Genomic DNA, 21,799 nt, shown 5'->3' with positions numbered 1-21,799 from the left:
ATCTCTGGTACAATTGTGTATAAGATTTTTCATTTTAACAATTCAATTAGATATACTGTATCTTTTTAAATCCTGAAGCCATTTACATTTGAGGTACTGCTACTCACTGGCATGTGTACTTCGCAATGCATTTCTAATCATGACTGGTTTTGCAATACCAGTAAAGGGTGTCTAGGGTGATATTAATCAACTTGACAACCATGTTCTGTTGAGACTGTGCATGACAGAAAATGGACTGAGCCAATTCAACAATCACCAACTGTAAAAATAAAAACAGGGATCAAAAATAAAGTTATTTTTTTATTAAAATTGTACAAACATTTTCCTCAGTTATAAAAGAGCTAAGTGGTTCTGACAGCAAACGCACATTGTTCTGTGCACACAATGTTACAGAGCCTTCTGTCTGAGCCAAGGCTTGGACCTTCGAATCCCTGCTGTAAAATTCATCAAATGTTGGCCAGTGAATCCTGTTTTTATGTCAGTTCTAAATCTAGATAGCACATAATGTATTTACAGATTTAAAAAAAAATGATTACTTGCAATTACGGTTTTATAAAAAAAAAAACTCTAAAAAAGAAAAGAAAAATAATGAAAAGTTGTGTATTTTACAAGCCTGCAAGATGCGTTACAATGCCTTCCAAAAACCGATGGGGAAATACAAGAGCTTACAAAACGGGTTTTCAAACAATGAAATGCTACAGGTTACAAGAAACGTCAAACAGTGTTAATACTTTACAATGGAATTGGGCAGTGTTCCTGCTAAGCTCTTTGTAAGACGAACGCAAATAAGGCACATACCTTAAACACTCGGGGCTCAGTAAATCCTGTTTACATTGTATGAATAACAGTTGTAATTTCATTGAAAGCTCCTTTAAGCCTGAAATGTGTAACTCAGCTTGCATTTATGTAACCACAATTAAATAGAAAACCCTTGATAAACAGGCTTTATGAACACAGCCCTTCAATTTTTTTTCAGGGGACAACAAACACTGGTACATCTCTGACATACATAGCTGTACCTAGGCTTTACACTTTAAACTACTAAAAAAAGAAAACACTAAATAAAAAGCAGTACCTTCTTTTACAGCAACAAATACTGAAACCATTTTTTTTTTTTTTTTTTTTTTTTAAAGAAAACTTCACTGCCAAAATTGTACATTAATACTTTTCATACAGTACCCCCACAAAAGTGGACACATGCTCTACCCAACATATTTACTGAACAAATCAAGTTTTCAGCTCCCACGTAAAGTGATATTAAAGGAGGCATTCTCCAATCAGAGGTTGGATGGTTCACATTAACCCTGGTTGATGAACCCTGGTGTAGATTTATACCTACAGTATGGGACTTAACTCGTTTAGTTAACAGGTTGCTGCACTACGGAATGCATATGTATAGTATGCCTCACATCTAGACTGAATCAGACTTGTGAGAACATATAACTCCTCATTTTTGGAGACTTTTAGTCTTCCTAACAAGAAAATAAAACCCACAGTTCACTATAACAGTTACACACCACAACATATTCTCTTGTCCTATCACAATGCATTCAATACAAGTCCAGGGGCTCAAATACTCTCTCTATAACTTCAAGAGAAAGCACGCTGGCATGTTCCAAATATTCATGTACTGTAAAACAAACAAACAAACAGAAAGTATGAAAACAATAAATGAATATTCTGAACATGCAATGTACAAAGAAATTACATACACACAGTGTACACACACATAGACAAATGCAGTGTATATATGTGCTACTAAACAATACTCATACACAATTACACCATTACCAGTTCCCAATCAGGACGGTGTGTGTAATCATGTAATATAAAGTGTATGCAGAAGAACACATACTGCGGCTTGGAAGACTTAAGCTTTGAAGTATACACGTCAGCAAACAAGAATGAAAAAACACATCCTTTGGGTCCAGTTGTGTGTGATTTTTAAACCCGTTTTAACCTGTAGTGCCGACAGCTTCTATGCAGATGTCCACTTAATTGCTCTTCAGTCACAACATCACCAGATGGATCACCTTACTAACCAATGAAGACAGTGTTTAGATTTGACCTTATAACATGCAGTGTATCTACACTTTACAGCAAAAACGGTGACAATACACAGAATACTGTTTCAATTACAATATCTTCCTAATATTATAATAATAAAAAATATATAAAAAATAAGGGCTAAAAAAAAAAGTCTTCATTCCAGAAAAGGAATATACTTTAAAAGCATCCCTTTCCAAGGATGAGATGGCTACAACACGTCTCACTTTGATTTTGTTTTATTAAATTTTGTCAATTAAAAGTCCTTTTTCCTGTAGTTCAATATACCAGTCATGAATGTCTATTGCATGATGGCAAGAAATTTGCTTTCTTCTGCAAGGGAGGTCAGCAAAGAACTCATGTCCCCAACAGCCATGTTGGTGAGGCCGCCAGGCACACTGTGGAATGGCATTGAAGCTCGAGGAGTGGTGAGGCGGGAAGAGTTCCTGGAAAGGTTCTGAAAGATACTTGGACTCAAGACCCCGGAAATTAAGCTAGCATGGTCCCCATCATCCAGGATGGCATCAAAATCCAACTGAACATTGTCCAGGCTATTGCTGTTGTTTTCCTCTGTGCTGGTGACCTGGTTGGCCCCTGGAGACAGAAGCTCGGAGGGCTCGTTATTGTTGGTGGTAACACCCAGCATGCAATTGTTCTCCTGGTCAGAGAATGAGGCAGGCTTTCCGGCTGCCAGATTGACGCCCGTGTTTTGGTCAAATACCTGTCCTGGGTAATTCTGCATCCCAGAGCACGAGGTCTGTTGTAGCTGGTCCTGCATTTCCAACTTCACACTAGTACCCTGAAATGTTGGGTTCCCATTCCTCGATTGACCCTGTTGTGCCATGTTGTTCCTCTGCTGCTGCCTGTTGGAATTATACATCACACTGTTTTGCTGAGTAACAGGTGCTAACTGAGAATAGCCCTGCAGCACTTGGCCTTGGGCAGATAGAGAGTGAGAGGGGTATTGTCCCATAGCCATTGGGTTCCCTCTGTTCAATCCTTGAAAGGGTAAACCTTCATTCATTTGCTGGACCATTGGCTGGGTCTGCATGTAATTACGCTGGATAGAATGTGCCTGCTGCTGTAGTTCACCAGCCATGTTGGCAATTTGGCGTCCTGCTGCCACAGAGGCCTGCATGATGTTGTGTTGGTTGTCATTCACTATCTGTATGCCATTGCTTCTGATATCCTGAATCTGTGAGCACCCGTTGTAAGAATTATCAACCTTCCCAAAATTCTGTCTGTATTGCTGTTGCCCTTTGTTCATCTGTACGCCAAGAGCACTGCCAGCATTGTTTGTATTACCCAAAGCATCCTGGACATTATATGGGTCCATCTCAATATTTTGCTGGTAGCCATTTTGTTGGATGGCATACACATTTTGGTTGTCCCTAGGTATGTTCTGCTGCTGCTGCTGGTGGTGTTGTTGTTGCTGTACCACCATGTTGTTAAACAGTCCAAAGGTACGGTTGGGCTGGCTGGCTGGTGGTCGCTGTCCATACTTCAGCTTGGGAGGTGACTTGTCAGTGCTCCCTGAGCTGACCTCATTCCACTGGATAGGCATGTCGTCCTTGTTTGTTTCATGCTCAGGGCTATGGTACTGCTGGCCTACTGCTGGTGCCTGCAACTGGTCATACCTATCAGGTATGCCTGCTGTGATGTCCTGGGGGCCTTCGCTTCTTGGCATGATGTTCAGGTTGTCGTACAGTGCCTGGTTCTGGGAGTTAAGGTACTGCACCACATCATCGGGCAGGATGTCCTCATCGCTAAGGAGACCCTCTGCTTCCATTGCCATTGCTTCCATGGCAATGTTCTCGCTGATGCTGGGGGGGCAAGGTGAATACATGGGGCGACGCAGGTTGCCATCAGAGCGGTTGTAGTTCTGGAGGCTCAAGTTCCTCCTTTCTGTTAATGAAGGCATGGGGAGAGGGTTCACACTATTGAGGCTGTTGAACCGCTGGACCCTGGGGAGGTTAAATGGGTCAGATACTGTCCTTACAGGGTCACTGGCTCTTCGTATACTGTTTCCTAGTGCTTCATGAGGCAAAAGGCCCCTCCTGCCATATCCATTAGCCGTGCCATCGCTGCATCTCCGCGGCACATTCACAGGTGGCAAAGGAGAAAGCCCAGTTTCCTTGCAGTCGCCCATCATTGCCATTCTGGTTTTTAGGCTCATGCGTTCCATGTTGGGCAGCGGTGTTGGTGGCGGTCCCCCAGTAGCAGCAGCATATTTGGCCTTGAGCCTGTAATGCTGGGCAGGGGTGAGGTTCAGCAAGCCTCCGCCATTCCCACCGCTGCTCTGGCTGGCTTCGCTGGAGCGTCTAGAAGCATCTGTGGAGATGGGGTCGTACGCAGAGTCTGTCACGCTGATGTTGTGGTGCCGCCCCTCGGCCTGCGAGGCCTGGCTGGACCTCCGGCTGGAGAAGCAGGGAGAGATTCCTGAAGAGCGCCGGCTGCTCAGGTAGGCTGAGCTTATGGTGCTGGTGGTGCTGTCCCGTCGGTCGTTCAACAGGTTCAGTACTGTGATGTCAGTGATGGAGAGCTCATTCCTATTGGGAAGGATGGTCATGGATCCACCGCCAGTACTGTAGGAGCCGGGCTGTGAGCCTGCAATTAGACAGATATCAACAAAGCTGTCAGAAAACAGATTAAAGAAAAATGTAATACAAGGGAAAAGTTGGTAATAACTATCTATTAACCTTATTCTGAAACTTATGCAAAATGTTGAGATGGATAAAACAATAGTATAAAACTTGAAAGAAGGAGCAACTCAATTATCGTTTCATACATTTAACATTTTTTATTTGCCTTTGCCTACTTAGTGCCCATTGTATATTATCCAAGTTGTGATGTCACATATGGAACCATTATGTATCCAATATATAAACAATTTAGTTAAGTATTATGTTTTTGTGACCTGGTTATTTACACACTGCTGTAAGCATTATTGAATACTGGATTTTAGTCCTGGAAGTTTTGGTTATTTAAAGTTTTAACATTATCAATCAATCAATCAATCAATCAATCAAGCTTTATTTTATATAGTGCCTTTCAAAGTGGACCACCATCACAAAACACTTTACAAGATGCAGTAACAACAAGAAAATCCATAATATTTTAAATACAGAGAAATGCATAACACATGATATACAGTTTAAAAAAAAAAAAAAAAAAAAAAACCACAATGCATAATGCATTAAATACAGTGGAAAGTGCATAATACATGATAGTAGCATAATACATGAAATAGCAAACTGGATACTGTATTTGGTCAACAAACGATGAGAAGCTTATTAACTGGAGACAAGAATGTCAGTATCTTTCAGTAATATGCATGTTGGTACAGAAGGCATAGGTCTAATTATATGTTGACATAAAAGTACAGTATATAATATTACATGTTATCTTTCATATAATGCACACTTAGAAACAGGCTGTTACATTTGGGGGTAGTATATAAGTATCTGTCTGGTTTTGTAGATACAGTAATAGTTTCAATTAATTTATCTGCTTAGCTTTTATTTTATAATGTATTGTCTATGTATTTTTGTATTGGGATGTATGCATTTGTGAGTGATTACTTGCCTAGCCAATGGGACGTCCTTGAAAAATTGGATTTTAATCTCAATTGTTCTATCCTGGCAAGACAAAGTTTCAAATAAAATATATACATTTAGCAAAATAACCAATAGGCTGTCTCTTGAGTGGGCAAGTCAAGCCTAACAAGAATGTGAATGGGGAAGTTGGCCCTGAAAAATGACATACTGGCACATAATACAACTGGACACAGAATAGCCTCAGCTGAGTTAAATTTAAGGGCAAAGAAAGGTTTTAAAAAAAGGAGAGAGAAAGTAAAAAATCATCTGAACTGTAGAATAACGGTTTTCCTTAACATTTGGTAGTTAATATGTTTATTAGGGGGAAACCCATTTGTTTTATTTGTTATATTGTACATGAATCACGGTAATCACAGAGATACTGATACTGTGGCTTTTTGTACTAAGTTTGCTGACTTTTGTTTTCAAGGCTACAGTACAAGAATAAAATGCAGTATTTATCCACAATCTATTGTCTTTATCCAGTAGAAGTGAATGTAGTTACAAAGAGAATATAACAATACACATACATGTATGTGAATGGAAAACGTCAAGTAGTACACACTAAATATAGTTATAAGCTGTCTTGATCCACAAAGTTGGTTAATAAAGAGTTTGAAAATGATCCGAGATGGATGACGTTGATTAAAGATGTGCATCATGATCACAGGGAAAGTTGGGGGAAGCTAAAATAAGGGTTATGCAGCTCAGAGAAGATTATGAGTCTATTCATATTGTTGGTGCTGCTACCTAACAATGGGGGAACGAGAGGCAGTGCTGAGATTCCCCAACAGGTGTCATACATAAAAAGTAAAACAGTGTATAACACACACAGACAGGGCTCTGTGCACTAAGGTTTATTGATCCTTTGTGTGACATGCTCTGAAATATTATGCCATTATTATTATAAGACCATTTGTGTTTGATGTATCCACTGTATACATACAGTAATCAATAAACATTTAGGTTATGACCTTTATACAATCTCAGATTTGAAGTCCCTGCATACTATGTCAAATAAACACATTTAATTTAGCAATCTTTTCTACATTACCGTACTTTAGCCATTCCAGCTAAGCTTTTGATGGTTGAATATTTTAATAACAGGAAGTTTTAGAAGTTAACAGCACAATGTTAAGTAACTATTTAGACAGTGGGTTTTTTGAACTGCTAATACAAGCCTGGGTTTAATGTGGAGATCAGCAACTTCATTTTTCTTGCAACAGTTCCCATCCAAGCAGAGCCTGCTGCTTGTTGCTAGCTTGTGGGATGCTGAGGTGTTTTCTACAAACAGAATCTTACCATTTCCTAAAACGGGAGGCAGGGTTGGGCCTTTCGGAGGTGGAACGGGGCTCAGCCTTGGTAGGGCTCCATTGACTTGTTTCAGCCTCTCCATTTTGACCTGCTCCATCCATCTCATCCCTGCCACATTCCTCCGGGCCTGCAGGCCGAGTGCTGCGGTTGCTGTGGACACTGTAGAATCCATGATGGGGGCCTCCTCAATGGCACTGAGGTCTCCCATGCTGCCTCCACTGTTCAGAGCAAGCTCGATTCCACTGCTGGAATTGTTGCTGCTGGGGGACTGTTCACTGCTGCATGAAGACTGACCGCCAGGGCTTGGCTGAGACGCCTGAAAAGAAACCATACATTCTTAGTGCTGACCAGAAGCGAACTACTCAATATCTCCAAGTTTGTTTAGCAGAAATGGAAAGCTTTCTTTAGGAAATGGTTCACAATGAACATGGTCCAAATAAAATCACTTTCTCTCGTGTGTTTCCTTTAAAACCAAAGGCAGAGGAAGTACTCCAGAGGGGAAGTAATTGTTGAAAAACAGGTTGCTGCTATGTATTTATAGAGAAATCACATTTGAACTTGTAAAACATAGACAGGCTATGCTTGTGTGAAGTGCTTTAGGATGAAAAAATGTAGTATTTTTATTTTTACAAGACTGATGTCAACAAAGCTTTCCTGTATACATTAGACCTGAATAAATTCTCTCCGGAGGAATAAGTCATTAACCCCAAACAAATTATTAGTACAAATTAGCCATAAGTGCTATGAAAGAAGTAGTTTTGGAAGACAACTTTATTTGTGGCTTACTATAACAGATCGTCCATAACTCAAGCACCATAAAATCTGAGTAAAACTAAAGGAACTTTTTAGTATGGTAGACAAACATAACAAATACTTGTGTAGAAATGTTGGTCTGCCAGCCTAAGGAGTTCCTTAGTTTTACTGTCAAAGACACATGATTTGAGCCAGAATGAAATTAAATAAGGTTGAATATGGAGCTTGGACAGTGTGATGTATATGGTATACAGTGTGACTGACTGTTGTGTGACCAAGCAACCTGTTCATATGACCAACAAGGTGTGTGATGGACATCTGAGGGATCATGTTAGACAAATGAAATCATGGGAAAGATGCAGGAAATTAAAAATCTCCTCACCTTATTACCCACTGTCCTTAGGAAGTTAGAACAAGATATGCAAGAGCATTGAACAGAAGAGACATTCAGTTAATAGAGGGAAAAGGCCAAGAGAAAATAACCAGCAAACTCATAATTGTTTTAAAGTGCAGTGGGACATTTCAAAGTGTGTTAGGCCACTCACAACCCTGCAGGAACATGCATCTGATAATATAATAACACAACTATACTGTATTCACACTAGATTATCGATGTTTGATCTTATTTAAACTGATATTCACCAAACATAACGGTTTTAAAGAAAAACATGTTCTTATTTTTTCAGACAGTGTACATGTGTTCCTGTCTAGTGTTTACATAAGCCTGTGGTTTTAACTAACTAACGCTGGATCCACGCACCATGTATACTGCACCTTCAGAGAGTTTTAGGGCATCTGCGAGTACAGTGAAAGTCCACATAGCATTTATGATTAGTTTGTTATGCTATCAGGTCATACAAATAATTTATCCAATCAAAAACTTCTCAATGAGTGTTATAAACAACAGGCTTAAAGTGTTATCACTACTGTAGTTATATTAGTCAAATACTGCTGGGAATATAAAAGTACAAATAGACTGGTTTACATACCATAGGTTTCTCTGTTTTTATTGTCTTAACCTGCAGACAATCGTCCTGCTTTGAGGTAGTGTGGTTGTAATCCCTTTGGTCTCCGAAGCCCCCTGGAGGGTGCTGTCCTGGGGATCTGGATTGGGAGTTGCTTCCAGGGTCTCTGGGAGGAGGTCGTGGATGGATGTCTCCACGCTGCTTCTTCGTCACGTGAGCCTCGGGGCCATGGACAGTCTTAACGTGTTTTCGGAGGGAACTTGGGTCAGTGTAACGCTTTGTGCAGCCAGGGATCTTACAAATGTAAGGTTTCTGTCAAGGAAAATCAGAATTGTGTAAGATGAAAGGCTCCATATAACAGTTTAGCTAGCAGGCATTGCTATACCAGGAGCAAGTGTTGACAGATACTGACTGGCATTGGGCCTCTTTGAGGAGCACTGGAACACAGAGTACTTTTTTTTTATAAACCCATCCAAATCGAATGATCTCACTAAGACTGAAGTCTCTCAGAGTCGCCATTGTCTTGCTTAATGTGGCCTGCTATTGACTTTAATGGGAACTGTAGAAAACCTATCACGCCAAAGAAAAGTACTTGCAACTGACTTAAGTACATGAATACATCCCGCAGATAGCGGGATTGAATAAAAAATCTCATGACATTTGACTAGGCCATTAATAAACTGTCCATATTAGTACTGTAACAAAACACAGCCCATGAGAAAAAATAAACCTACAATCCTGCTAGGCTGGAAAAGCTGTTCTCAAAGCCTGGGTTGTCCAAGTTTAGAAACATCAGCCAAGGAAATGTAACCCAAAGGAATCGATAGAAGTCTCTTTCCCTTTTTAAACTTTGTTCTTCATTTACTGGCACTCAATTGGGAAAACATACAAAGTTAAAATTGAGTTTGGTACAAAGGGGAAGTGGCAGACAGCCCACTACGCTCACTGCAGAAACACGGCAGTACCATTCCTAGTAAATGCTGCTTACATAATAAGGTAAACCAGTAAAAGCATTTTCCAAACATTAACCTTGATAAACATGATCTGCATTATCATGTGGTGCTCCTTCTTTATAACATTAACCAATAATGCAGGAAGAAAAACATTTTAGTCTTTTTAGTCAGGATAAAATATACATTTTGTCACAGTAGGGTTCACTACTGGAACAGTTTGCTTGTTGATATTTTCTTAACATAAAAATAACAAACTCTCACATAATACCTTATTTTTAACTAACATTATTATAATAATTTTAAGATAATAATAATACTAACATAATAATACATAACTAATAATACTACAGTAGGGTTCACTAGTAATAATAATAATACCTTATTTTTAACTAACATTATTATAATAATTTTAAGATAATAATAATACTAATAAACTACTATAGTAATAATAATAATAATAATAATAATAATAAAATGTACAATCTTGTTAAAACAACCTCTCTATTAGAAAACTATATCAAATGTAAGCAATTTGTTTTGAAAATCACTGGATGCTTAATATAACTTTTACATTTATTTCCAGTTGACAAAACCCATATTTGCGATTTGTCTAATAGTTGCGGAGCATGGGGTAATAACCAATGAGAAAGCAGCAGCATTCTTGAAATGCCTGGTCATGCGTTGCGTGTGGTGCTACCTCGTTTGAATGGGTTCTGTTCTGGTGCTTGGCTCGGTCCGAGGCGTTGGAGAAGGCCTTGTTGCAGCTTTCATGTTCGCAGACGTATGGTTTCTCTCCAGTGTGAGACCGCAAGTGGGTTTTCAAGTTTTCGAGTCTGGAGTAGGCCTTAATACAACCTTCAAACTGCAAGAAAACACGTGTTGCTTGAAACGGGTAATGTTTTTATTGTTGCAAAAGGTATTTATTTCCCTGAACAAATACATTTATTTTTATGTCATGTACAATATAATTAAAGTCACCACAAAGATTTCAAAATATATGTTTTTTTTAGTTTGAAGGATTAAGTCATGACTGTGCTTCTCTGTAGGCTTTTTATACAGCAAAACTGAAGAAATGTTTGCTTTATGCGCTCCAATGCGTTGAATGGTGCTGTAATGATCAAAGAACTAGGAGGAACATGTAGCAGGCCCACGTCTGTCAGCAATTCCAAACAAAAGTTATGACAGGCTTAGGGTTAGGAAGGTATTTCAGAAATACACAAGAAAAGGCCTAAAAGGCTAATGTGCTTATTAAAAAAAAAAAAAAAAAAAAAAAAAAACATCTTTTAAATCAGATGGGCTTATCTGAATGAGCATAGACGAGCATATCAGAGGAAATCTATGCAACAATGTGCATGAACAACGGTAACTGTTTTCAAAGAGATGCCTGGGCACAAGGTAATTGGCTGTGCGTGTATCTTGACTACTTTAAAATAATGCACTTGCCTTTGTGGTATTTTCTTGTCTTTCATGCGACTGGAATTTTTGATTCTTAAACATTCAGTGAAAAGTTACTGAACAACCAAGCACTGTTTGGTGTCTCAAATTATCTATCTGAGGTTTCCTATAACATTAAATACTTCTACTAAAAGTACATTTATCACACACTACTGACCTGCTTCATACAGCTTGTTCAAAAGGTAAGCTTTAATTAAACAGTAATGCTGTTCACCTTGACCAGTTATGCAAGATAACATACTGTAATAAAACATGAACAGTCAAGGCTATGAAACACTGCATGCAGTAAAAAGGAAACAAAAAAGCTACACAAATCAGTATTGCAACTGATGGGCTTTCATCAACAAATACTTGTGAAGGAAGATTATTTTTTTTGCCGTCTCCACAGGTACTTTGTGAAGGACTATCAGTTTTAAATTTATTTATTTATTTTTTTTACACCTTGTATTGTACTTAGCGGCTCCCTTTTGTTATGTATTGGATGAGTACGCTTCACTCACTATACTGTTGTGGTTCATACATACACCCTTGTGCTTGACATTTTAAATAGAACGGCTGTGATTGTCTGCGTACTGATATGTTGCAATCAAGTGCATTTGTATGTGACTTGTAGGAATTGTATCAGCCTGGTGTCCCTAAGGACGCCCTCGCAAGTAAAGTGGCTTAGGCTGGTATGAGACTTTTAATTAAATAAAGATGAAATGGTGATTTGCAAGCCTACCGTGCACTTGTGTGGTTTCTCCCCTGTGTGTCTCCTCATGTGAACCACCAGCATGTACTGGGCCTTAAAAGGCTTTTGCTCCCTGGAGCAATCCAACCAGCGACAGACAAACTCTTTCTTCTCCCCGTGGATGTGGTCATTGTTAATATGCTGGAAACAAAAAAAAGAACACACACCATTTTGTAAGTATTCAACTTACTGTCTTTTTCCTAATTGTTTTTATTTTTAAAGGCAGGCCACTGTCAGATGCCACAACGTATTTCCAGAGGGTTCTTGCTTATACTAACATTTATGTCTCTATTGGGACAGAGGTACAAAGAGGATAAGTGACGTCCACATTACATGCATAATGCATAACAAGGCACTGTTTTAGCTTTGATAGAAGGCTAAGATGCCCTGTATATTTATGGCTCCAGCATTAACTTTTAAAAGGGTCCTTGTCATGCATTACATCTGTAGTCAATAACTTTAAATTATTATTTCCCACATTAAATGGCCCTAGGGTATAACATGTATTAATAATACTTAGATATCAAAGGGGTATCAAGTACATTTTAATTAAGATCCACTATAATGAACATATACAGTCAGCACTCACATATCCAACCCTATAAAATTTTGACTTCAGTGACGGTTTTGGCCCGTTCCAACCCTTGTCCATTTTTTCAGGGAACACAAAAAAGTTACAATGTCAAAACTACGTATCTGAAAGGACTGTGTTTGAAAACAAGTTGGCTTCCATTTAGATGTTCTGTAGTTGGTTTACAGTACTATATTTTCAACAGAAGTAGTATTTTAATTCAGGACGATATGATTTTGAAAATACCACTTGCCTAAATAGACAACTGTGGACACATGGACTGTAATACAGTACATACTTTTAAATCTAGTACATATTGTAGCAGTATGTAAAATTCCCCATTAACGACTCAACAGCAAAATGAAATCAAAATGTTACCCATGCACAGGACTGCGTAAAACATAAAAAGCAATGCAATTTAGCAAAAGATTAAAAAAAAAAACCCCACCAGTTTCCAGAATTAAAACAGTATTCATAGTCACTATTCTAAATTGTAGAATATAGTACTCAGTAAGGCTCTAATGTCACAGTTCACTTGCAAATGAAAATGCACAAAAGCAAATAAAGATCACAGATTTTTAAAAATGCATCACAGTACCTAAAACTGTTTAATGATTAACATTTACATTATCTTAGCTTGTCTCGTTCACTTTGTTTTTTGGTGCATTTTCATCATGTGAAATTGGAGGAAGTGCGGTGTAACTGCACAATAAAGACAGACTGATTTGGCATGCGAGAAAAAAGAAAAAACTGTGGGCTGTGATGGATAAAGTACATTGTAACACTGAGGAGATGGGCTTTGTATCAGAAATCTGATGACGGAGTCGGAAATCGTGTTAGATAGGTAAATGCACCGGTAAAATGCAACTGAAATGCAACTGACATCCAAGTGCTGACTGTAGTTGACAAAACACCAGTGTGAAGCTAAAATAAAAGCACTGTACATTTTGTGTAAAGAGTGGCATTAGCCTTCAACAAGTGCAATACATGACAGCTGTAATGGAAATGTAATTTCACAAGGGTGCGAAAAGAGTTGTTGGTGATTTAACTGCACATAATGAATTAAACCTCCATGCATCCTTAGGCCAGAACAAATCAATGTATGAAATGACTGGTTCACAATATCTCCATTGATTGTGTATTTCAGTTCACTATTACTACAAATGAAGACGAAACATTACGGCATGGATTAATGAAATCAAATCTACCAGGATAGACATCAGTGTTTTCTCCTCGCTTATTTTTGAATCCTTCACACCTTTACTGAGAAAAACCTGGTTTTGCACATGATATGAAGGAAATCTCCTATTTGCTTTTTTTCTCTTTTTACAATTCCCATATCCACCTTTGAGAGGTGAAACAATAAGAAACAAAGCCAAGCAGGCAAATGTTTCAGCTAATGCCTTAATCAGTGCAGCGAGTACAGCTGTCTGAAGAGTTAAGCTCTGATTACACTGGGAGCGGCAACAGTACGCAGAAAGCAGTAAACCGTGCAGCAAAAAAACAGAATGGGTGCAATTACACTGGGTGCGGAACGGAATAGTGGAACGGTGTTAAACCATGCGGGATAGAAATCAGAACGATCTTTTGAAAACACCATGCAGCAAATCTCCATCTAGACCAATCAACTGAAGTGCTGTTGTACGACATTATAAGTACAGTGAGAGATGGCGAACGACTGGCGACTGATTTTCGATATGTCTGTATCATAGGTCTTGTCCAGATTATAAGGATACGCTAAAGAAGCAAGACGCTTTGGACATCATAGTGGCCAAACTGGACAGGTAAAATATTTGCATTTGAAGAGCAACAAAAAACACACACGATATAGCGTTCTGTATGCCACAAACCTCCAAGCAAAACACTTCAAAGTGTCTCAATAATGATGGGCTTCTGCAGTATTTCATAGATGTTTTTTTGTACAGGTTTTTAAATTATATTGCCACAAAACTGTTGGATTCACCATTGCAAAAAGCCAGGTAACAATTCAGATATGCAATGTACAACGGTCTTTATAATTTGTACTCAATTTTTTTTATAAATATATATATATATATATATATTAATAATATATATATATATATGATATATATAGATATATATATATATATATATGGTTACTGGATGAATGCTACACAGGTGATTTTCTTTTTTTAAATAAAGACACATACACAAATATATTCAACCTTTATTTTTTGACATCTTTCATCAATTATTAATTTTTTCTCAACATTAACATGTGATAATAAATTTACATAGACCGCAAGGTTTCCTGCTGGCAGTGTAATATGAAAAACTGCATGGTTTACCGCTTAACGCTTTCTGCTCCCAGTGTAATCAAACCTTTAGAGGGAGTTTCCCCCTCCCCCAGGAAGCCAGTAGTCAGTTGGCTCCCAGTGCTTTTTGAATATGTTCAGTGGAAAGAGTTTATGCTGGTTATTTAATCTAAGGTCAGTACAAGACCAACAAAGGGTTTGTAAACATATAGCTAAATGATCTGTGCAGAGACAGACTTTCACACTTACTCTGTTTTCACAACAGGGTCTGGTTATTTACAGGGAGGACATCAAAGACAATATACAGTATATCTTTCAAGCACTGGGTCCTTTCTTTCATTACACACACATAGAACAGGAGTTCCTAACATCATATCAAGGAAATCTGTAAGATGCACCATAGTCTCAATGTTAACATTTCATAGGATTTAAAAGAAAACTTCTCCCGTTACATTTTGTATTCACCCCTGCAAGAGGACTGGTGATAGATATATAACTGCAGTAGTTTCTATTGGGAGATTTAAAAGAACAAAGTTGTTTAGGCAAAGCATTACAAATGCCACAGCTTATAAAGGCAATGTGCAGCTCTTCTAAATCAGCGACTAGAGACTTTGAGGAGCCATTTGTTGTAAAAGTTTTACAGACTCCAACCACTGACTGACATGGGTTGACACTGACTGATATAAAAACAAAAATACACAGAGACAGAGAATCCTCTGGGGATAAGTCAACATCTGGCCCTTTTACAAAGAAAATACTGTACTTCTCTCAGAAATGCCTTCTGAGGCAATTTAAACACAGAGAGACAGACATAATATCCTGAAGAGGGGGAAACCTGCATTATTGCATTCCTGACCGAGGAGAAAGGGATCTGCCCCAAGGACACAAAGGAAAGAGTGAAAAACTCATCTAGGACTCAACTTCTCTGCAATCATTTATAACACAGACCAATTCTGTCAGTCTCTCATTTTGCATTCAATGTGTACCACAGGAAGTTGTCATTCATAACTAACTCAATGCTGTCATAAATTCTGGCTCTTGCGGGACACACAGTGTTTACTTGTGAAAATGAAATAAAAGGGCTAAAGGAAGGGGTGGAATGGAAACTGGCTGATGCTACAGCTGAAGAACGTTTGGAGCTCTCAATCAGTAGTACTTGAAACCACTAGTCAGTCTGAAACCATCAGAGTTCTAACTAAGAAGGTATGATTATTAAACTGAAACTGTCATTTAAAATGTAGTGTTTTATTACATGCAACACCAACACTGGCTACTACAGGTTTGAAACACAACAAGGAATGATATAGAACACTGGTTTCTAAATAAAATACTAGAAAACATTACCAACAGTGAACTAAAACAAAGCACCCTAGTAGTATAATCTAAGGGTATGTCATATCAAGTAGTTTGTAAATACGACGTAATATCATGAAAATGTTGCTCTATGTTGAATACAATACGGTAGTGCTAAGGTTAATTTCTAGAAATCTCACAGCACCCGTCTAGCTTGATATGGCCTTTATGCCCTGCTTCCATGTACTTGTCCAAAAGTGAACAAGCTGGAACCAAAACAAACTGTTCTTAAAAAAAAAAAATCCACTTTCAAAATCTAAGAAAGCACAACTAGACTTTCTGAGACCCACACTTTTATCAAAACGTTTGTTTTGTCTGTATAGGCAACAGATCAAGACTCTCAACACTAATACAGCTAAAAAGTTTCAATCTTTTAGGTATTAACATTACTAAACAGACATGACACTCACTCTAAACTACCACACTCTCTAGCTGACAAAGCGAACACGCTGACCACCAACCTCTATTGTTGCCCTTTTCTTTTCCTATAGTTGCTGCCTGATCTTGGGTCGAAAGTTCTTTCAATACAAAAGCGTTTTATTTGTGAATCCCCTTATATCCTAACATGCCCTAGCATGTTCAAATTCCTCATTGACTGTGTGTATTCAAGGGATAAACCTAACGGCTGGGGGTGTGCAAATGATATAACTGACTGTGGAAGAAAGCTTGATGCATTGTTCATGCTCTGAAAGTGGGATGTCTACTATTGTGTGTGATTATGGATCACGTCACGATCTAATAGCAATTTTTTTTTTAATCAATAATCTCCATGCTTTGCAGACAAGTCTTTTCCCTAAGAATCGACCAACAGGTACTGATAGTACAGGGGATGGTTATTAATCTTCACCCTGCCAGCTGATGTGCCAACAACTGTAAAAGCACCACCAAGATGGATTTAGCAGCTACATTACATGATGGCTGGAAAAGGCTTATTGTTACACAAACTCACAGTCACGTGTTACCACGATTATCAGGACTTCCCATAGGGAGACATAAAAAATAAAAGCACACATGTTTTTCTTTTTTTGAAAGTTAATTTGAAAGGAGCCCTGGATATGCATTGTAGTTTCAGAACCGCATTAAGTATTAAGCAATTTCACGAATCTGTGGGACCCAAGCTACCACTTAGCTTTATCAATTACAGGATAATAAATCATATGTCTTTTGAGATGTCAATCGCTGAAGTGCTTTGTACAGACTCCCCCCCCCAAAAAAAAAAAAACAAAAAAACTGCAGCATCTATAGTTCAGCAAAGCCTTTTCATCTTGAAATAAGATACAGACAGATAACAGGCATAATCCTTCTACTGATCAAAAAAGAATCTGCATTTTACCAATTAAAGCACCCCTGCCAGAAGCAAAAAAAATGGGGCAGCTCTCAGACTCTGCTGAAGTTTATCTTGTTGGAACACAAGGGAGGAAAACAGCTAGAGCTTTGTTTCATTTAAATCGGTCTGCTTTATCTCCCTCCAAGAACGGCAGCACCTCAGCCACAATGGGGGTGATGCGCTGGTATGGCATGAAGACCTAATATCAGCAGTACCTATGGCCTCTGTAGTGTTTGAACCAATACTGTACATCAATAACACCCTTAAAATTTTTTTTTAACTTGAAACCAAACCCCTTTTTAACTGGTTCTGCGACTCTTTTTGTGAAAAAAAGGCCAAGAATCCAAAATAAAAAAGCAGGCTTGGAAAACCACATTAGCTCGGCTCACTGACTGTACGCAGATGATAAGCAAGTTAAATCAGGCTGATATGATTATTATCTTATCGCCTGAACCAAAGCGTTTATGAAGATGATAAAAATCACATCACGGTCAGAGAAACCTGTATTTTGAACAGAAGCACAGCAGATATGAGAGGGAGGGGGGCATTTTTAAATGATAGCTTGAGCAACATAAATGTATTAATTTTACAATTTACTATAAATATGTAATATTTTTTATTTGGCATCAAAATTAAATAAATAAAACCTATACAAATTAAAAGGCCACCATTAATAATGGTAAGATAAATAAACATTACAATAATATCTCCAGCAGGGCTTTAATTAATCTTTCAGACTCACTTTTTCAGATTTTTTTGGGCCCGAAGAAAACCACAGCATGCTTAAAATGTTTGTTTTTTTTCCTGCTAGAAGCAGTCTTTTATATGGTATTTATGAAAAGCAGGCAATGAATTTAAAGCAGGACCTCAAGTTGAGCCACATTGGACTTTTTTTTTTTTTTTTTAATTCTTAAAAAATAAATTAAATAAATAATTGAGGTGAGTACAAAGGGACCCGATGGAGATTTCTGACATCAAATACCTTTGCAGTAAACCACTCTTGCTCCAAATATATTATTTATCCTATTTTTGGGGACCATAAAGATAAAGCCGTCTTAAATCAGCTGTGTCGAATTAAGAGAAAAGGGCTCCAGTGGCAAAAAAACTTTAGAAGCATTGTTATCAGCTTCAGCTGTAAAAAAACAACAAAAAAAAACAATAAGAATTAAAGTCTGGCTTTTTTTTATAGAAGAGATTGTGGAACTTCTTTTTAAACTGTGCTCTGCTATCAACTGTACTTGTTTTAAGAAATAAAAAAACCTACTTGGCATAGCAACAGACCTAATTCTCCTCTCAGTGTATAAGCCTTGGCTAATGTAAAACACATGGAAGTTCCGTGCACTAAAGTTCAAACTTCAGTGGAATTCCGACTGAGCAGCAGCTCAATGAGTGAACCAGAACAAGGGCAGAAGTTGTCAAGATTTTAAACCTTTCAGCAGCAAAGCCCTTCAAATGCAGTCAGCAACCTATTCCATGGCAAGGATATCAATTATAGATAGGGGTTACTTTAGCTAGCAGCTGGTACTGTCAGACACTAGATAGACAACCATGAAGAGCAGTGAATCTTTCTATTAAACGTAAGGAAAAAAGAAGGGGGGAGCAAGGATATGCAGCATTATAAGGATGGACTGGATGAAAGCTGTATATATTACTACCTGCTCTGCCTTTCATGTGATTTATGTCAGTATGGTACCATGCTTTTGTGATAGTCCAAATTAATTGCAGATTAAGTCCATATATATATATTATATATATATATATATATATATATATATATATATATATATATATATATATATATATATATATATATATATATCAGTGGCAATCAAAAAACAACACATCTGACAGGACTTTCTCATTTTAATGTAACTGTAATTGAATTTAGTTTTGATTGTTTCTTTTCATTTCATTAAACTTTATTTATTTTAAAGCATTTCAAATATAAAATGGCACAACAGAAGGCTGTTGGCAAATAATTACAAGTTTCAATGCAACAGCCAAAAAGCATGTCCACTTAAATGAACAGCTGTCTACAGCTGCATAACAGTAAATACCAGGGCTGCACAGGAGTTACCATTCAATGTCTGATTTAGAACTTGTCAAAATTCATCATTAATGTTTCCTATCTTATGGTCAAGAGCACAGACTTGGTTAACTGCTTTTATTAACTGCACTCTATGTCCATTACTCTTAGCTCTGGTGATTCCTGGTTATTTTCCCTGAAACAAAGCAAAGCCTCTCTAATAAAGCTTTGAGCTCCCTGGGTGCCACAGTGCCTACCCTCTCATGAAAAAAGGTCACATAGCTTTCTGAATGTCGATAACTTACATGGACTAACTGTTCCTGTGTGTCGAACTCTCTGGAACAGCCTTCCCAGTGGCAGTTTGTCTCGTATACCACCTCAGGCTCTTGCTTGCTTTCATCCTTGTCTCCCTCTTCCTTTACCAAGGTCATTCCTTCAGGCTGTTCCTAACAGAAGAAATGGAATGGGGTGGAAGAAAGGAAAACTGATTTATTTAGACAGTTAGCATTAAAAAAGGTGGCCTCTGTCAAATATGATACACTGTACTGCTGCTTAAAATAAAGTGACTGAATAACTGAATGGTCAGTTAAAGTACGTAACATGCTTTTAATATAAATTCCACTCCAAATTATAATGTGTTATTTTTTTTAGTTCTAGTTGTTAACCTAGAAGTTGAAAGTACCATCTCCTTGTTCCCAATATGGTGCTTCTACCACCTTTATGTTTAAATATAGCTCTCACACCAGAATCAAACTTTTAACACTGAAGTTTTACCTCAGAATGAAACATTACTTCTGGCAGTGCAATGTAAAACAGAGCGGCTGTTTGGAACTGTGTTTACATTTCTGTACAACCACAGTTGACCTCCTTAATTGCCTACAATGACGGTATGTCTAGATGGTGTACAGGACAGTATAAGACTATTGCGAAATGTCAATTAGATTTAATAGGTGTTTCAGACCCCCTTTCTAAAATACGAGTGCATGAATTGCAGAAAGGGAAATGTAAAGCAAATCCTTATTCTACATTAAACCTGATATATGTTCTGTTGTTTGCTATGTATGTTAAGAATCCCCATCTGTAGGTTGTTTCATTACTGAAGGTATATTTCACTGTCAACTTAAAATGTTGAAGGGGCCAAAAGGGTATGGCATTTAGTGAGGAAATCTGAACTCCTTACAGCTGTACAGAATAATATATTTTCACATTTCTCAAGCACAGTGGTACGATTCATGTTTTAAGTGACCGATTCAATTTTATTCCATTGTTGAATGGAGAACAGGTCTGGTACAGAACAGCATTACAATTGTAAATATTTCCCCTGGTACACAGCCACAGTGTGCGTGATCGCTAAGGCTGCTAAATCAAATCCCTCCTGCCTGTCCTTTTGAAAGTAAGATGTTCGCAGCCTTTCCAAAACGTGTTTTACATTATGCTGCCACACTGCTTCATTTTAAAGGTCCTAAAAGCATGACTTGGAAGTATTTACTGAGTGGAAAGATTCATTCACAAGAATGTGGCTGCAGGTTCCTTAACAATCTATAAACACACACACTTACACAAGCTATATGAAAGCTGCTGGCTTTCTACTGTTCTTAAATCACCACATTTATATTTTTCAGTGCAAAGCAAAGCCAAAACAAAGGAGGGCAAAATAGTTTGCAATATATTCTGTAACTGGTCCCATAGCTCTGTGTTTAATGCAATGTGTGTACCTCGGGTCTTTGGGAATACATTATCAACAAATATTCTGTGTGTCGGCTCTGGGCAAAAAAAGGGGGAGACGGGATGTTTAATTTAATTCTGGATCCCATACCTGCGTGCTTCCTGCACCTGGGCTGGAAAGGTCTTCATCTGGTTTAATCTTGGAGCGCTTGTTGTGCATTGGGTCTCCCGTACTGCTCACTGCTGACTCACTAGTGGGCTTGTTCTGCTCAAAGAAAGACTCTGTTAGGCGATTCGGGGTGGGTGGAAAGGATAAGGCTTTTCTTCTCAGTTTAACAAGATTGTGTTGTTCTGTAACCAAGCAGGTTTTAGATTCTCTAAGGCGTTGTGTTTATAAGGGAAAGTGGCAAAAGATTTAAAATAAAAACATGGACACTTATTATATCTGGGGGTGGCCGTTGTACTGTGTAAACGAGTGTAAAAAAATAAGGAGGACTGCCACAGCAGAATCCAGATGAGGATTAGGGTTAGTACTAACACCATTTTCTTGTAACATTTTTTCTGTTACAATAATTTTAAAAACAATGAGTAGTTTTTGTCTGTTGTACTGCTAACTGAACCATAAGGGGATAAAACTGAACTGCTTAGAAAGGCCTTGGAATGAACCTTAATGGGTTTTAAAGAAAGATGTTCTATTGTTTGCAATGTTAAAAGCTGGCTATTAACTCTGAAACCTTAAGGCCTCCACTGGAAATGAATGGACACGACC

At 38.0% G+C, this 21,799-nt stretch overlaps 1 protein-coding gene across 2 annotated transcripts in view; it reads right to left on the bottom strand.

Annotated features, from left to right (window-relative positions):
- Positions 1-287: 287 nt before the first annotated feature.
- The window catches only part of LOC121312770 (transcriptional activator GLI3-like), a 114,599-nt gene continuing 93,087 nt past the window's right edge, over positions 288-21,799 (bottom strand). For both annotated transcript variants that reach the window (XM_041244515.1, XM_041244516.1), the window contains 7 exons: positions 21,182-21,295; positions 19,671-19,811; positions 11,804-11,953; positions 10,325-10,489; positions 8,699-8,986; positions 6,945-7,272; positions 288-4,653 (listed from right to left, as the gene is read on the bottom strand). In XM_041244515.1, coding sequence (XP_041100449.1) covers positions 2,348-4,653; positions 6,945-7,272; positions 8,699-8,986; positions 10,325-10,489; positions 11,804-11,953; positions 19,671-19,811; positions 21,182-21,295 — 3,492 coding nt within the window. In that variant the 3' untranslated portion in view covers positions 288-2,347. The remainder of the gene's footprint in view (positions 4,654-6,944; positions 7,273-8,698; positions 8,987-10,324; positions 10,490-11,803; positions 11,954-19,670; positions 19,812-21,181; positions 21,296-21,799) is intronic.

Source organism: Polyodon spathula, chromosome 3 (genome assembly GCF_017654505.1).
Source record: "Polyodon spathula isolate WHYD16114869_AA chromosome 3, ASM1765450v1, whole genome shotgun sequence".
NCBI classification, from domain to species: Eukaryota; Metazoa; Chordata; class Actinopteri; order Acipenseriformes; family Polyodontidae; genus Polyodon; species Polyodon spathula.
Note: the sequence above shows the minus strand (reverse complement) of the source record. Positions and strands in the feature narration are given on the sequence as shown.